Source organism: Tauraco erythrolophus, chromosome 20 (genome assembly GCF_009769465.1).
Source record: "Tauraco erythrolophus isolate bTauEry1 chromosome 20, bTauEry1.pri, whole genome shotgun sequence".
NCBI classification, from domain to species: Eukaryota; Metazoa; Chordata; class Aves; order Musophagiformes; family Musophagidae; genus Tauraco; species Tauraco erythrolophus.
In genome coordinates this window covers 6,525,863-6,542,819 of record NC_141484.1, presented here as the reverse complement: position 1 = coordinate 6,542,819, position 16,957 = coordinate 6,525,863, and the positions used below count along the sequence as shown (strand labels likewise).

At 42.2% G+C, this 16,957-nt stretch overlaps 3 protein-coding genes across 13 annotated transcripts in view; 2 read left to right on the top strand and 1 right to left on the bottom strand.

Moving 5' to 3' along the window:
• Window positions 1-2,004: 2,004 nt before the first annotated feature.
• Window positions 2,005-4,082, top strand: LOC104369921 (nucleoside diphosphate kinase A). Of its 2 annotated transcripts, XM_009992917.2 has the most exons (4): window positions 2,005-2,133; window positions 2,659-2,760; window positions 3,515-3,627; window positions 3,965-4,082. In XM_009992917.2, exons 1-4 carry the CDS (start codon window positions 2,005-2,007, stop codon window positions 4,080-4,082), a joined length of 462 nt encoding a protein of 153 aa, XP_009991219.1. The 2 variants fall into 2 exon arrangements, with proteins under 2 accessions (XP_009991219.1, XP_009991220.1); XM_009992918.2 differs by lacking the exon at window positions 3,515-3,627 and having other exon boundaries at window positions 3,965-3,985.
• A 2,536-nt stretch (window positions 4,083-6,618) lies between these two features.
• LOC104380968 (nucleoside diphosphate kinase) lies at window positions 6,619-9,182 on the top strand. The gene is made up of 5 exons (XM_086624288.1): window positions 6,619-6,654; window positions 6,946-7,078; window positions 7,671-7,772; window positions 8,420-8,532; window positions 8,934-9,182. Exons 2-5 carry the CDS (start codon window positions 6,950-6,952, stop codon window positions 9,049-9,051), a joined length of 462 nt encoding a protein of 153 aa, XP_086480414.1. The 5' UTR covers window positions 6,619-6,654; window positions 6,946-6,949; the 3' UTR covers window positions 9,052-9,182.
• A 557-nt stretch (window positions 9,183-9,739) lies between these two features.
• The window catches only part of MBTD1 (mbt domain containing 1), a 37,979-nt gene continuing 30,761 nt past the window's right edge, over window positions 9,740-16,957 (bottom strand). For 9 of the 10 annotated variants that reach the window (XM_086624255.1, XM_086624256.1, XM_086624257.1 and 6 more), the window contains one exon: window positions 9,740-13,771. In XM_086624255.1, the coding sequence (XP_086480381.1) occupies window positions 13,653-13,771 (119 nt within the window). In that variant the 3' untranslated portion in view covers window positions 9,740-13,652. The remainder of the gene's footprint in view (window positions 13,772-16,957) is intronic. The other variant, XM_086624265.1, reaches the window with a different exon arrangement.

Genomic DNA, 16,957 nt, shown 5'->3' with positions numbered 1-16,957 from the left:
TAGAGGCCTTTTTCTATTTTTAAGTATTATTTTGCCTTAGTGAGGGTCACAGCGTTAGAGTTTGTAATAGTAATATGAAATGTCTTAAATAAATGTGTATTGAAACAAAAGAATATGGTGGATTTACATTATCAGGAGAACACTCAGAAATTCTAAGTCCAAAATAACTTCAAGGGGCACTTGCTGAAATATACAATGCTGTGGGGTTTTAAACATCTTTCGTTAAATCAGAGACTTCGGAAAAACAAGTACATCATACACAGTATGATCATACCTGGAAAAAAACCACCCTAAATACTACTAAAGAGGTTGTTTGAGTAGATGCTTATGTCAGATCTAGATTCTTCCACCAGAACTAAAAGTAAGACACGGATGTGTGATGGATTGTAGTGAAGAAAAGGGATCCCAAGTAAGAAAATTCATGCTATTGAAAAGCTGAACTTATCCCTGTTAATCAGCAGCTCAGTCCTGGCCGGAGGGAAGTGAAACCCACATTATTTTGCTTTCAAGAAGAGCCAGGGAGTAGAGCCCAGGACGTTCATCCTGGTTTGAGTAACAAAACCAGGACAAGCACGACTTCCTCTCGGCAGGACATGCTGAGAACGCAAGAACGTAGGTGTCCGGATGTTCTGTCCTCAGATCTCTCAAAGGGAATAAAATGCTCGAGGCAAAACAGGTGGGAAATTGTTGAAGGCTGTTTTGGCTCAGGGATCTAAGACAGTATAACCAGTGAAAAAAAAATTACCTTTTTTAAAGAGGAAACTTAAACAGAATGGAATGATAATGAGGTTGTTATTTAAATAATTTTGTTTGCCTTTTGTTACATAAAATTGACATTCAGCAGTTAAGACCTAAATGCTTAAAAAAGGCGTTTCCCTCGGATCCCCACTTTAAATAACCTGGAAAAGGGGAAATCAGAAAATCGTGACGGTATAAACCGGCACCGCAGCCGGTGCCGAGGAGGGCGGCAGCGGGGCGGGGAAGGCGGGAGGTGAGGAGGGCGCACGGAACCGACTCCCATTAGCGGATTAGGGGTGCGGGCTGGCACCGCTGGAGAGGTCCGGGACGGGCTGAGGGGGGAGCCCAACGGCGGGGGCGGGACGGCGACCCCCGCGGGAGCTCGCGCCGGGCCCCGCCCCGCGCCCGCGCCCCCTGCAGGCGGGAGGCCGCGCCGTCGCCATGGCAACCGGCCGCGCCGGGCTGCGGCCGCCCCGAGGTGGCGGCCCGCGGGGGCGGCTCAGGGTTAAGCCGCGGCTTGGCCGCCGGCGGCCGCCGCGACGGAGCGTCAGACGCAGCCGGGACCGCCAGCGGGTGAGACGGGGCGGCGGGGCGGGGAGGGTCGCTGGGCTCCGGGGCCCCCCGGTTCCGCGGGGCGCAGGGGCGGCGGGAAGGGCCTCGCCGCGGGCAGGGGCTACACCCCGACCCGTTCCAGCGCTTTTCTACCGTACTCAAACGGCACCGAGTGCTGCGTCCGGCGGCACACCCGGGGACATCCTCCCCGGCGGCCCCCCCGGGCGGGCGGCCCCCCGCAGCCGTGCCTCCCCCGCGCCCGGCGCCGTGGGCACACACGGACACTCCCCGCAGCGAGACAGCGTTCCAAAAACCCCAAACCCGGTAATTTTGGTTCGCAGATGAAAATGGTGCGTGCGGATTTATTCAGCCTGCTTTGCCATTAATGGTGGGCAGCAGCCTCCCGCGCTGCACTCGGAGATGTATCTGTGACAGGCTTTACCTTCCCCTCCGTTTAGAGCTTTTCTGATTTTAGATCTGCTAATTACTTCGATACACGGCGCAGCTATTGTTTTAAACTTACTTTTGTAGCACTTGCAGAAACCCATGTACAGTGATTGATTTATCAAATCGCTGCACATCCTGGGTTAATGACCTTCAGCTGTGGCTGATTTAATTATAATAATAGCTGATATCAGACACTACACAGGGCTGTGATTGCTCTTGCCTGCTCATCCTGGAATAAAGACTTGTATTCCTTTCCTCATCAGGACAATGGCTTCCATCTCCGAGCGCACGTTCATCGCCATCAAGCCCGACGGAGTCCAGCGGGGACTGGTGGGAGAAATCATCAAGCGGTTTGAACAGAAAGGATTCAAACTGGTGGCCATGAAATTAATACATGTAAGCTTTCCTTAATTGGTATGTCTCCTCTTTCATATGAAGTGCAGCCTTACAATAGAGCAGCATGCTGTAATGACAAATGTAGCCTTCAGAACAATTAAAACTGAAATTTTGAGAAGTCTTTGAAGATTTTGGAAAGGTTCCAATTCTCAGCTCTGGCTAAATGCTTTAGACATGCTAAGTACGCTAATTTTAGTAACATCATGTCCTTAGTCTGAAGAGAATATTCTTTTAGGTGCATCCTATACCTGGTAAATATCTCTGAATGTCTTCAGCAAATAGCAGATCACATAAGCTGACTATATTGGCAAAAGATACTTTTCTAAGTTCATCTGTGGTTAAAGCAAACAGTTCAAATTCGCATCAACCAAAAGTACTTCTAGGAAGATGCTAGAAATGCTGAATTTTCAAGTGCGTGCAAGTTTTAGGATTAATAGTGCTCTGTGGTTAATCTGTGTGATTTCAGCATGCTCTTAAGTTCTTACAGTAAGCTTTTTTCATTTGGTTGGTTGGTTTTTAATGCAGGCATCCGAAGACCTTTTGAGAGAACACTACATTGACCTAAAAGACCGGCCGTTCTTTGATGGTCTGGTGCAGTATATGCACTCTGGACCTGTCGTAGCTATGGTGAGTTCTTAAAAATGAAGCTCAGCTAAGAAAAATATACTCTTTAATTGTCTTACCTGCAATAAGATTTTGTTACCTATTGATTTCTAGTTTACTTTTAAAAAGACTTTAAAACCTAGATTCAAATGCTGTGATTAGGAAGATGTGCTGTTAACTCCTTTTTCTTTAATCTTTTTTCATCATCTTTCTCTCCTTTGAATCTATATGTTGAGGAAGAGGACAGGGGTGAAGGGGGAACCAAAGCTGGGACCTTAAGAAACAGCAGACCTGCACAAAAAAACCCACTATGAAATGCCATGCATTAAGCAAGCTGAAAAATGACAGTGGAATATTTTTACCGTACTCCTAAGCTCTAGTAACTTGGAAAATCTTTTTCAGTCTAACTTCATTAGAAGGGATTTTCTCTTTTTTTTTTCCTTGATAGCATATTTGTAAAATAGTTGAGCTGGAGGTCTAGATCTTCAGTGAGCAGACAGCTTTGTAAGGCTGTTTACCATATTGAGATTTAAAATTGTTCTCTTCCCATCTTTGGTGAGGAGAGGTATTGTGCAGAAGGAGACAACTTCAATAGATGCTTCAAGAACCTGACAGAAAAATTGGACATAAAATATGTCTTGCTATTAGGAATATTCAGATGGTGATTTGTGCCATGATGGACAGCACTGTGTAATTCTGGAAGGTGTGATTAACTCTTGCTACTTTATCTACTGCTAAGATTGAATAATCTCAATGGAATTCTTATTTTTTTTTTAAGGTGTGGGAAGGTCTTAACGTAGTTAAGACTGGAAGAGTGATGCTGGGGGAAACTAATCCATTTGATTCAAAGCCTGGCACTATTCGTGGTGACCTCTGCGTTCAAGTTGGAAGGTATATTTTGAAACTATTGATACCATCTAAAGACACTAAATGGGCAGGGTTATGTCATGATGTATGTAGGAACTGTGCTGCATCCTTCTCTGGCTTGTGTACGGAGGTGCTGTTCCCTGTGCCCGTGTAACGTTACGATCAAAGGATGGAGGTCGAGTTGTGGTCTTCCCTGTCGACAAAAACGATGAGCAAAGCTGGGACTGCATACTCCGTGCCTATTACTGCTTCACAATCACTTACTTCTCTCCGTAACGGAGGCCGCTTCGAAAAAACAAAGCTTGGTTTGCTTTGAGTTTGAGGATTATATTACTTTGATATCCACCTTTTCTTTTCCTAGGAACATCATTCATGGAAGTGATTCTGTAGAAAGTGCTGAGACAGAGATCAATTTATGGTTCACTCCTGAAGAACTGGTTGATTACAGAAGCTGTGCTCATGAATGGATCTATGAGTAAAACTGAGCCTATACCTTCTGATATCCTTACTGTAAACAGCTGCTAGCCTCTAGCTGTATCAAAGCCCTTCGTATAAACTGGTAGAAACCTGCCTCAGAAATCTGAGCCATCAGATTGCTCCGTTGTGAATATTAAATATAGTCAGTGTTTGCTGCTGCTTTGGTTAAAAAGCTGTCAAGTTATAGATAGAGTTGTACTTTTAAAAAGCTGCTTCTGGGGGTGAGAGATATGAGATAAAAACACAGAGCATAGAATGCATGTATTTTCCTGAAACACTCTGTAGTCAAAGAGGGTATTTTGGTAAATAGAAAAAAAAATGGTAAAAATTTGTTTAGTAGGTAAATTTGCAAATGGCTCAGTGTCAAAGGTTACATTGCTAAACGTTAGGGGACAACTGATGGTATGTAAATATATTGATGATGTGCCCAAATGCTGAGGATTGAACTTGATATCAAGCGAATTCCCGTGCCCAAAACGGCTGTAGGAAAAAGTTTATTTATTTCTCTCTCCAGAACATGCTGTGGCTGTACACAGAGCATAGCTTCCATTAAACCGAGAACTTTCCTCTAGACTGACATTGTTTCAACTTGCATTTTTTTCCCCCACGTGGGATTTATTTAGCATTTTAAGGAAGGATTAATAGGCCAGGCTTTCTGAAACACCCTTTTATGAGAAAAGAAGATTAATGTGAGGAGGGATGAGGGAGATTCTACCTTCAGCCACTTGACTGTAGCAGTCCTCTGACGTTGCACAGAGCAACAACAGAGTGATGTTTGCTTTACTGGCTGAACAGCTGGTAAGTTAGCTACATTCTCATTTGTGTTCTTTCCTTAATAGTTGGAACTACAAAGCAAGCTGTTCTTGTGTAAGGTTATTTCAGAAGTGACTTTAGCATTACTTTAAAGTTTATTTAATCACGTAAAGAAATTCAGTTGTAATAATGCTAAATGTATTTCATTAGAGGTGTTGGCTTCTATCAGAGAAAACTATCAGCCTCTTGCAGAGATTTTAACAGCAAACATTCACCAGCTGTACTGGAGGAGGAACAAGAAATGTGCTGGGGTCAATATTATGTATTTATCTACCTGCAACATTGCATTCACTAAAAGCAGGAGTTTAATGAAATTAATTGTACAAACTCCTAGATCTTTCTCTATAGGGAGTTCTTGTTTCAAATACTAAACTGTGCATTGGATGTTGAACTCAATGCTTCATGAAGATCTCTAACTCCTAAAAAAAGATGGTGCAAAATAAGGTAACATTTACTCTTCCTTAAGTGAAATAAAAGGAAATTTTCATTATATTGTCTTAGATCTAATTAATGAGTATAAGGGGAGGCAACAAATTCCCTACCTACCAAAATGCAGGTGAGGTTGTTAGCTTCTCTTCTGAAAATATTCAATGTTATAGAAGATAAATAATTAAGTTAAAGGTTGTTAGAGAAAAGGGGACATGTGACAAACCTGTGCATGAGATGAGTAGTCTCCAGTTCCGTTTTTGCTTGAAGGATGACTTGAAATTTCTTTTCATTCATTTTCTTACTACAAAATAGAGAAATTTGGGTTATCTGGAGATACGGGAGTTGTCGGAAAGCTACTGATGAGTATTTTACTGCATTGAGTCCGAGAGGAGGTGGGAGTCGGGCATCTCTCAAAGAAATGCAATACTGCACATGGGAGATGTCTGACTGGGCATGTCTGGTTTCACTGGTCGTGAGTGGCCCGTCAGCGAGAGACTGTGTTCGTACTGCAGAGGGTATTTCATCAATTCTACAATGGCAGCGGCGGTATCTGGTTAGAACTAGCCCAGCAAGAGAAGAGATGTTCTGTGAATTAGTAATTATCATAGAAAGTAGCAACGCTCTTCCCAATTCTTGCTACGACACGGATCCAGGGACTGTGAATTTTACACCTGCGTTTTGACACTTTGCAGCTTCACCTTCCTGTATCCCAACAAAATAAGCGACAACTTTCCTGGCTTACAGATCCTCCACCGCTTTTCTGGGAGAAATGTAACTGCAGCAGCCGCAAGGCATGCCGCAAGGCACGCTGCTTTGGTTAGGCGAGGCTGGCAGCAGCCACCGTCAGTCGGCAGGCAGCAGGAACACCTCTGAAAATAGCAAAGCAAGTACCTCTGCGTAAAAAATTAGATAGTTCAGTTCAACATCCTTAATCTTTCCACTGTGGAAAAGGCTTATGCCCCGTTGCTGCCAGTGACGGCGCTCCGAGGCGGCGAAGGCGACGCGCAGCGCCGGCCGCTCCAGCAGCTGCCGCGGCCGGGCGCGCTGCCAGGCTCGGCGGGGCTCGGCGGCAGCGGGGCCGGGCGCTGGGGGAGCGCAGCGGCCGCCGGGCCCAGCAGCGGCCCCTCGCCGGCGGCACCGCGGGCTGGCGGGGGTGGGCGGGCGGGCGCCGAAGCGATCCCCGAGCCCCGCCAGGCCCGCCCCCAAGCGCCGCAAGCCGGGCGGCTCCTCCTCTGCGCAGGGCGGGGGATGCGCCGCCCGCCCGCCTCCTCCTCCTCTTTCTTCGGCGGCTGCGGGTCGGGCGGCGGCGGCGGCTGCGGGAGCTCCGGGGAGGTGAGGCGAGGCCCGGGCCGCGCCCGCGCCGCGCTCCGGGCCGCTCCGTGCGGGGAGGCCGAGGCGGGGACGGGCGGGCGCCTCACGGCGGCCGGGCCGCCTCGGCCCCGGGCGCGGCGGCGGCTTTGCGGGCGGGAGCGCGGCCGGGCCCGGCGGCGGCGCGGTGCCACGTGGGCCGGGGCGGGCCGCGCGCCGCCATGGCGGGGCGGCCGCCGGCGCCCTCCGACCTTGAGGCGGCGGCGGAGGGCGGCGGGGCGGGGGCTCAGCCGCGCGTGTGTCTGTGCCCCGCAGCGCGATGGCCGCCAACAGCGAGCGCACCTTCATCGCCATCAAGCCCGACGGCGTCCAGCGGGGGCTGGTGGGGGAGATCGTCAAGCGCTTCGAGCAGAAGGGCTTCCGGCTGGTGGCCATGAAGCTCGTGCACGTAAGTGGCCGCGCCGGGAGCGCGCCTCGGCGCCGGCTCTGTCGCGATCGCTTTCCCCGCTCCGGCTCTGTCGCGATCGCTTTCCCCGCTCCTGCCACAGTCGGTGCTGACATACACGTGTCTGCCTGTGGCTTTTCCTGCGGCAGATGGGGCAGGTGATGTTGCGTTTGCGCAGCAGCTGGAGGAGCTGCATTGCGCTCCTTAGGCCAAGCACAAATGTTCCATCCCTGCCCTTTCCCAAGGAAAGGAAATTTGCTCGGATGGCTTAATGCAGCCTCATTAAGAGAGCTGGAATGACCTTGACTCCAAGGTGGTATCAGGTGACCCCATCCAGACATCCACGCTCAGTGGAGTGCTGAGGGTTACTCTCATGAAAAGAAACAATTTTGACAACTCGCGACACTGACACTGCGACCCACAACGACGGTGGGTCGTGCATGCCTTGAATTTTGCGTTAGGAACTTTCACTGAAACCCATAATGGCATTGCAGCAGCTGTTGGTAGTATTGATGACTGGTGAATCCAGCAGCCACACCGTTTGTGCTATGGCTTTTGGAAAGTGATCATTAATGTTACATCTGCCCTTTCAAAGGCTTCTGAAGACCTTCTCAAACAGCATTACATTGACCTCAAAGACCGACCGTTCTACCCTGGTTTGGTTAAATACATGAACTCTGGACCTGTTGTGGCCATGGTAAGCAGCTGGACTTTAAGTAAAGATTGCTTTCTCAAGTGCATTTGTCTTGCTCTGTAAGTTATTTTAAAATACTGAGATATACTGTTACAGAAACATTTTTTCAAACTACCCAGTTCTGAGAGTGGCAAAACAAAACCAAAATTAAGACAACCACGTAAGAAGTTAATATTTACTAACATGAAGGAAAGCGTGCATTTATAAAATGCATATTAAAACCTTTTGTTTTGAAAAAAAAAAAAAAAGTCAAGGCTCTCCCACAGAAATCTGTCTTCTGTGTCATTCTTTTTTGCCCAAAACCAATATAATTGCCCCAGTAGCATCTCCTTTGGTCTAGGAGCGCCTGTTCCTCATCAGGCTGTCTCTGCCCTAAACCAGAAAGGTTTTGAAGTTGTACACATCAGTTAAATCTGAGGCTTGGTGAAGTGTCTCTACTGGAGTGACAATGCTGATGGTCCTTTTTATAATCACTTCTAGTTTGTATGTTTTTTCCCTGGTTGTCTTTACAGGCCTAAGAACGAATCTAGGCTAGATTAATTTTTGCAAAGAAACAAAAACTAACTCAAAGTATGTTATTGGCAAAGATTAATCTTGGATATTTTGTATAAGCATGGATTAAGAGGATTTGTTTGTCTTTTTTCCTGAAGGTATGGGAAGGACTCAACGTAGTTAAAACTGGGAGAGTAATGCTAGGGGAAACAAACCCTGCAGACTCCAAGCCTGGTACCATCCGTGGTGACTTCTGCATTCAAGTAGGAAGGTTTGTGCTCCGTTTGTTGTTAAATTTTGAGACTAAAAACTCTTATTTTAGGAAGTTGAAAGTTCTTGTTAGATACTGTAGTCTGATGGTATTTTATTTGCAGGTTGCAATCGATAACTGCTACTTAAGAAAATGGCTTGGTACAAAACTGCCTTTTTTTTGAAATAACAGCTACTCACCAGAGCTTCATGTAAGAACAGTCTGTGGCAGTGGTGGTTGTAGCACAGTAGCCCTTGTCACCCTGCTAGGCTTAACAAGCTCCTGTAGTGGGGGTATTGGATCAGTGTACCTGGAAGAGTAGTCTCTCAGCTCTAGATGCTTCACCCATGTTTGTGCATGTGGAGAATAGGTTGTTGAAGGTGTATTTTTGTATCAAACAAGGTGTTTGTCTCCTTCCGCAGAAACATCATTCATGGCAGTGACTCCGTGGAAAGCGCACAGAAGGAGATCAACCTGTGGTTCAAACCTGCAGAGCTCATTGACTTCAAATCTTGTGCACATGATTGGATCTATGAGTGAAATGAGTTTCCACAACGAATTGTGCCTTCGTAACACATCATCTCATTCCAGCTATTGACCTGGGAGCAATTACGACCGCGGTTATCTTACTCATTCTCAGCACTGTCAAATAAATGGATGATATGAACTAATTCGTTGTGTTGCATTCACTATAAACCAGACTACTGTGTTCAGATATTCACAGAAGTCACTTTACTCAGCCCTTCAGCATATTCCTCCTGTAGAAAGAATCATTGAATACAAACTTCCTTGTACAGGCGTATCAGAATAAAAATTCAGTAACTTTTGCTCATGGCAAAGTTGCTTTTAAGGCTACTGAACTACATCACAGTTGCAAAGCCAACTTACAGAGGGAGAGTTGAAGGGATGCTTGAGCTGCTTCCAACATAGCAGAACTCTACTACCCCATGACAAAATTTCCCTCCCTACCATTAATACCAACTGTGAAATGAGACCGAGTGCAAAGCTTGCTCTCTATTAAATGCTTACCTAATTCCATCACCTTTTCATATTAAAAACTGTACCTCGTGATCAAAGCCTCGCATGCTTTTTTTTTCCTCAGATTAACCCAGCTACTCAAAACATGCATGGTTTTACAAGTTGTGGATATGTTTTTCATCTCTTAGGAGATAAACAAGCTGGAATGCATTCAATGCCAAGGAGTGCCTGTTAAACAAAACAACCACTATTCAAGAAAAAGACTTTTAATCATTTTTATTTTGTGTAAAAAAGGCAAATTTAGTGAATTATTTTCATCTTGTACACAAAGTTATAATTTTAATGCTTTTCACATCCATGCTGAAAATCTGCAGTCTCGTAAAAATGAAAGTAACATTAATTTCTCCAAAAGCATTTTTTCACTTAGTTATGTACATTGCATGAGAAAGCTTTAAATGCTCTCTCATTGACCACACAAATTACCAAGAAAATAAAAGATTAAATTTGTACAGATACTGATCTATATATCAAATACATACAGAAATGATGTAAAAACCCTATTTGTTTCATCTTGATTCCCGCCCCAACATTGTCCCAGGGGCCAAAGCTGATGCCTTTTTTGTATAAACGGCTGTGGCTTTTTGTTTTAAATACGAAAATTAAAAGGAAGAAAAACTCTGTTTAAATCACAGTTTTTTTAAAATCCCTTCCCAATAAAGGATTGTTACCAAATATATTAGCACCATCGTACAAATATTGATGGGAGAGGGTATTCACATCACATAAAACAACAATAAAAAAACAAACAAACACTGAAACCCGTGTTAGTATCCGTAGAACAAGGAATTGGTAACTGCTTTAGCTTTCCTCAGATGCAGCAAGGAAAAGGTTAAAGACTTGTATTTAAAATAACAAAAATCAAAGATCAGCAGAAGGATTTTGAGCAACAAAAGACGGGTAGCTGCAAAGTAAGGTACATAACTCACACTACATTATGGTTACAAAAACCTGCTATGCCAAATACTGAAATTAGTTTGACCCCATTGAAGATTTCAGGTGTCCAACACTCTGCTGCTCTTTTAGCCAAGTAACATGGCTTAGAGTAAAACGAAGATAAAACCAGCCACAGCCACATTACTAACAAAAGCTTTACAAATACAGTGAAGCCTACACTGTGGGTACCACCGCCAACGGGTGGCCCACTCTGATGAGACCACTCTAAATACCTGGTAGAATTTTGCTCTGTTTTTCCTTAAACCTCTCCTAAGCAAGTGACTTCAGGTCGTTCCTTAAGTGGTGTGCTCCAGACAGATTTCACTGTACTCGATGCTTAAACAATTTAGGTATATTTTGCATTCAGAAACGAGAAATTTCACCCATAATCTCAGCATGCAACTCCTACTGAAGTCACGTGTATCTGAGAATGCGAGTCAACTCTCATACTTTAGTGTTTAATGAATAAAATACCTATTTTTAAAGAACATCCTGAAGACTGACAGACTTCAAATCAGATTCTTACATTTCTCCAACACAAGAAGTGTGTTCAACTTAAGTGCTAATTTTACCTCCTGACATTTGAAGTCTGTAACTCAGGGATCAGGTACAAGCCTGGGCGATACACGCAAGCCCAAGGTTCAGTGACTTGACAACATACCTTGCTCGTTAACTACCCAATTCTCACATTATGAAACACAAATTAATGCAACAGTCTTTCTACTGGAGTCAGAATCTATTGATCAGAGGAGAAAGCAAGTGTGCCAACCTTGTTCCAGCTGACTGGGACAATCTGCAAGTTGCTGCATTAAAAAATAAAATAATAATAATAAAAAAGACCAACAGTGATGTACTTACCAAACAAAATCAATGCTTGCAGAGCTGGATTTTACAGCAGGTTAAACGGAGAACTCAGGAAAAAAAAAAAAAGGAAATCAACAAGGCTCAAAGTGTCATTACAATGGTCTCTAATCCTACTTGTCTCCAATCCAGGATGTTCAAAAGAAATGTCATGGGTGGGTCAGAATCTGAGAGAATATATTTGAAGTCTACCAAGCCTGACAAAGTCCTTTTTATGGCTATTTTGGAGAGCTAAAATGTCTTCACTGCCTGAAGTTACAGATACTTATAAGCTGATAACCAGATTCTGTCAATATAAGAAGCTGTTGTTAAAAAGGGGTCATTATTTAAGAAATTTTACCAGTAAGGGAGAAAAGAATTCCAGACATTCCTACACTATACAGGACAATTTTACTTCCAGTAGTAAATACAAAACTTTACATAATCAACTCCTCTTGCATAGAATGAGGTAAACCTGTGCATATTACCAATACTATGTACCCAAAGTTAGAGCAATATTTTAGAAAATAATCAAATTGCTGGTTTTCAACTTTCTATGCATTTTTTTTTTTTTTAAGCTCAAACAACAATATACAAAAATGGTCTCCTGGGGCTCTGTGGGTTGATATCCTTAAAGCATTTCTTAGGCTGCAGGAACACAGGTGTTAATCATTTTGATTAATTCTTCAAGCCCCAATTTATGGTCAAGACTCAAATGATCATTGTACTGCTCTGAAAGGGACCTGCTAAGACCCAGAAGCACTTATAGAACCTATGCAGTTAATTCCTGAGAGTTTAGTTAATGAACCTTACTGGTAAAAGCTAAAGCTCTTGATGCACGTTTTTCCAGTCACAGCTCTGCAGGGCTGATTAGTAAAATGATTAATCAACTCCATGAATGACATCATTTACAAAAACGTACAAAGTTTAAAAAGACGGAAAGATAAAATCCAAATTACTAAGAGCTCGTGCTAAAATATTCATATTTTACTGGTGGTCATTTTCACCCTTTCACATAACTTTTGCCTTTAGAAAATCTGTACAGTGAAGCACGTGGGGCTAATGGGACACTTGAGTGAGACACAAGGATTCCAGACAATAAGCAAATCCAGTTTATGAATTCTATACTAGACAGTATATGATTTATGTACTGTTCTTGAGTCTCAACTTCCATATTACACTATTGCTGCAAGAAAAGAATACTGCAGGCTGTGCAGAATTGAACTCTCTTTTTTTTAATCTGCAATGTATGGCTCCTTTTAGCTCACCTGAAACCATGTGGAACATCAGTTTTGAATGTTCAGAAATAAATATTTCAGATGGTAAGGAAACATCTAGGTCTTTCTGAATGGAAAAAAAAATAACCAGAAGAACACCCAGAAATTCCTTCCTACTACCAAGGGAGGCCTGAGTTACTGTCCATCTAAGCTTCTTCTTTAGTCTAGATCCATAGCTAAAATTAAACTTCCAAATAAGGGAATTTTCTGAAGTTCCAGTTTGGCATAATGCTCTGTAAACATATGCTGAAGCATTCCAAGACTACAGACATTCATGTACAGACAAGAGCTTTACAGTCCCAATCCAATGCCCGCTGTAGTCAATGGAGACAAGGCTACTGATATTAACGGGCACTGATTCAGACCATAAGGAACTTATTTTTTTCTTAAAAAAATCTTATATTAAAAAAAAGTATTTTAAACTAAATAAAAACGTCTTGAAAAGTTAAAATCTTCCTCAGGTGATGGCTCCATTGCAACTGGGGCTACTCACTGAGTAGAGCTTTACAGGACTATCTTCCCCATACAACTTATGCCTCTAAATTAGGGCTTAAATGCTGTATTTTCACAATAAAAAACCCAGAGGCGTGACCAGTGCAGTTCACAAGAGTCTAAAAGTCTCCCAACTTGTACCAAAAAGGTTCATTTGTTATGACAGTTCATTTGTATTTGCAACTGTATCTTCCTCCAACCGCTTCCCACAATCATGCTAATTAAACTTTTAATCTTACCAAAAAATTAGAATTTCAGTTCTTGTTAACAATGCACAATAAATCTGAACTTGAAAATATTACAAAATTCTTTCAAAAGCTTCAAATACAACACAAAAGTGTCCATTTTTGTTTTTAATAAATTGAAAAATCTTTTTCACTAAAATAGTTTCCCCGTCCTTCCAAAAAATTCTGAACTGAGTCTAACTCATCTACAGTTAGCAAAGTGCCCCAGGTACAGTCACCTGAACTGTACCATCGAAGTGGGAACAAAATCAGTCAGTCTTGGAGAAAGGCTCTTTTCCCATCACCAGTACTCTGCCCCTCACTCTTCTGAGCTGCCTTATGGTTCCTGTTTGATGTAGTAACTGGCAGATCCGTTGCTTTCCTGATCAGATGCTCCTTGAAGGAAGCTGTACTCTTCTCCATCTAGCAACTCCTCCTTCAGCTGCAATGAAGTCACTAAAAACAAAAGATGAACGTTAAAGATCTATAAAATTCAAAGCAAGTACAATTTTTCCTGAAATATACTTAATATTATTCAAATTGGGAACAGACCCCAGATTTCCCATTTCCTGCACTTTAGTGATTCTTTAAACACTCAATATCCCACAGAAAGCAGATGCTTTTGGAATGAAAGTTTAACCTTAAGTGATGCTCTGCTATTAACATATTTGAAAAAATTGCTTACAATAATATCTTCTCTACAGGGCTTTCTCAAGAATTTAGTATTTTAAAACACTGGTTTAAGACAGAAACTGAACATGTTAATAGGAATAACAACTGTTGCTCAGAAGAACACTTATTTTTACTGTTTACCGTTTACTTTCTATTTAGTCTTCACAGAAGAAAAAATAAGATTAAATGTTGGCCATTTACAAACTACGAATCACATTACTTAGCCCAATTACTGTAAACAGTCTATGAGAGACAAGAAAACACATTAACAAAGATTTCACAATACATTAAAATTTTAAGATCCCAGAAGCTGTTTCATTCAAGTGAAACATCTTTTTTAGCTTTAATCTTTTCTCTTCTTTCTTTTGTAAAAAGAAAATAGAAATGAGATCAAAGACATAAAAGATATTATCAATAGCAATGTCACAATTACTTTTCCAGTGTCATTAATGAATAGTGATAATTATCAAAATGATATCAATGATATATGAGCACAATGAAAAGAACATTGAAAACAAAACACATCAAGGCTTTCATTAAAGGTGCAGTACCCACATTAAAGGGTTGATTATACAAAAATAAATGGTTCTTTATGACCAAATGAATGGGGAGAGTATTAAAGCTTGTAGCTACTGAATACAAAGTTTATATGCATATCAATATATCTTGAAATGCAGAAATATGCAGTGAAAACAAAAATAAAACCCATAACCTGTTGCTATGAGTAGCCCTGCAATAACTTACAAGCCATTTGATTATTTTTTTCTATGTCATCTTCCATGTTGAAACAAACTCTTGTACTAAATAAAAATTAAATATGAAAATTAAGATATTAAAAAATGTCACAAAGTGGCAGCACAATGCAAGCTCTCCTCATTTCTTTCTTTAGTAGATGCCTCCTCCCACTTACATAGCCCACAATCCCTTGTTGTTTTTTTTTTTTTCTTGAATACTTTTCCCTGCTTTATACCCAACCCTGATCAAGAATCCTGACCTGTGGAGGACAACAAAAGTGCTGTCTAAATGAAAAGACACATAATTGGTTACTTGGATATGCTGCTAACACCTTAAGCAAAGCCTACACAGAGGTCAGGGATACAACGTGAAATCCTCCAGGCATGCTCTTTTTCTTCTCTACCCCTACTATTTGTAGCATGCTTCTGTAGGTACAAAAGTAATAACAGTCTCCATAACTTGGCTTGCCTCTGGCTAATCTGAGCCTAAAACCTAACTTATAGATATTTCATGATAATTTACTTCATTTGTCCATATTATACAGCTTTTAACTACAATCCTCCATAAGAAAAGCTTAGCTACAGCTATACAACAAAAGTTACTTGAAAAAAGAAAAATAAAAAAGTCAATGGAAATCATCTGACTGATCATCTTGGAAGTAAAAGGATGCAGTGATTTGCCTGGAGACAAAGACAGACTGTCTTTGATGCAATGTCACTCAAATCCCCAAAACATCAAGAATGGAGCAATATGGTCCAGGACACTGCAGCACTAGGGTCTCTCAGAACGGTGTCCTTCTCTGACAGGCTGACTATAGGCTCTTTGAAAAAAAGTGAAGCTGTCCAATGGTTGCAAGTGCTTAAGAGATCATTTCCTATGACTCAAAGATGTCAAGTATTTGTGTATGCTAAAGAAGCACCCTGACTTTGCTAGAGCAAACCCACTTCATACTATACAAGATGACGTACTGAACCCTTCTCCTGTGCTTACGACAGCACAAAAGAGGAAAGAGTTGTTTAATGAGCCTTAGTGAGATCTCTGGTAGGCAAGAGGTTTTAGAGCAGATGCCTGTCTCATCACTAACCTTACACTACTTCCATTCAAAGTCACATAAGCATCTCCTGCAACGTGCTTACATCCTATTATGGCTATTAAAACGTGAGGCAGCGTACAATGCTGAGGAATACACATGCAATTAAGTTCCAGTTGACCTCAATGTGTTCTTAACTCACTATAGGTTATCAAGGTTATGCCCTCCTCTTCCCTAGACTTAAAAGGTGTGGGCTTGCTGGTTTAAATGTAGATGTCTTTGGACAATGACAAGGCTACATCACAAATAGAATTTATTTTGTCCAGCCTCTCCAAAATTCAGAACTTTGAAAGGCTCCCCCAAAATGATCATAGAAAGCATCAGGTGTCAGAAATCAAAGAACACAGGTGTTTCATAGGAACTCAGAGATGTAATGACACAGGAAACTCAGACTGCGTGTGCCTGTGCGCTACATAAATGCGCTTTAGATGTAGATTTGCAGTAAGAGAAGAAGAAAAGCTGTGCAGAAACAAACACTCCAGAACGCTCTCCTACAAGGCTTCTCTTTTCCAAAGACTCAGTTACAAGACAGGTATGTACACACGAGTTGCAAGCTGAAATAAAAATAAAGGAGATCTTAAGAAGCGTTGAGAGGTGTGCAGAAGAGAGTCGAGACTTGTCCTCGGAGTCCAAAGGCAGCAAGTAGGTTACCATGTCCCACTCTGTTCATGGATAACACATGGGCAAGAGAAACTGTTCTGGATGGGTTCCCCAGTCACTGAGAAGTGCCCATATGGCAGCCCACTCAGACTAAAGTGAGTTTAAAGGAGTGCAAATCAAGCAAATCTGAAGCTAAATCTACCAACCTGCAACTGTTTGGCGGGGAAAGCATAAGCCAGTTTGTCTGACAGACCATACTGCTACCACGTAGTTGTGAGAAATAATTTGTTTATCTGCTACATTATATTGCCATATATATTAGGAAAAAGGAAGAGAAAAAACTACCAGATCCTTGCAGTGGACTTCTGTAATTGAAGATTGATTACAATACATAAACTACCCTTAAATAAGCTCAACATTTTCATCTAGTTGCTCAGTATTTCTGATAAATGAAGAGTTTTTCACTGCTTACTCATACAGATGCACAATTATACTGTCTATACATAAACCAAACCCAGATTTTGCAGAAAAAAATAGGGAAAAGC

Coding starts and splice junctions, on each gene's coding strand:
- LOC104380968 (XM_086624288.1), top strand. CDS start 6,950: ATGGCCGCCAACAGCGAGCGCACCTTCATCGCCATCAAGCCCGACGGC. Junction 7,773..8,419: donor CTGGACCTGTTGTGGCCATG/GTAAGCAGCTGG, acceptor TTTTTCCTGAAG/GTATGGGAAGGACTCAACGT. Junction 8,533..8,933: donor TTCTGCATTCAAGTAGGAAG/GTTTGTGCTCCG, acceptor CTCCTTCCGCAG/AAACATCATTCATGGCAGTG.
- LOC104369921 (XM_009992917.2), top strand. CDS start 2,005: ATGGCTTCCATCTCCGAGCGCACGTTCATCGCCATCAAGCCCGACGGA. Junction 2,134..2,658: donor TGGCCATGAAATTAATACAT/GTAAGCTTTCCT, acceptor TTTTTAATGCAG/GCATCCGAAGACCTTTTGAG. Junction 3,628..3,964: donor CTCTGCGTTCAAGTTGGAAG/GTATATTTTGAA, acceptor TTCTTTTCCTAG/GAACATCATTCATGGAAGTG.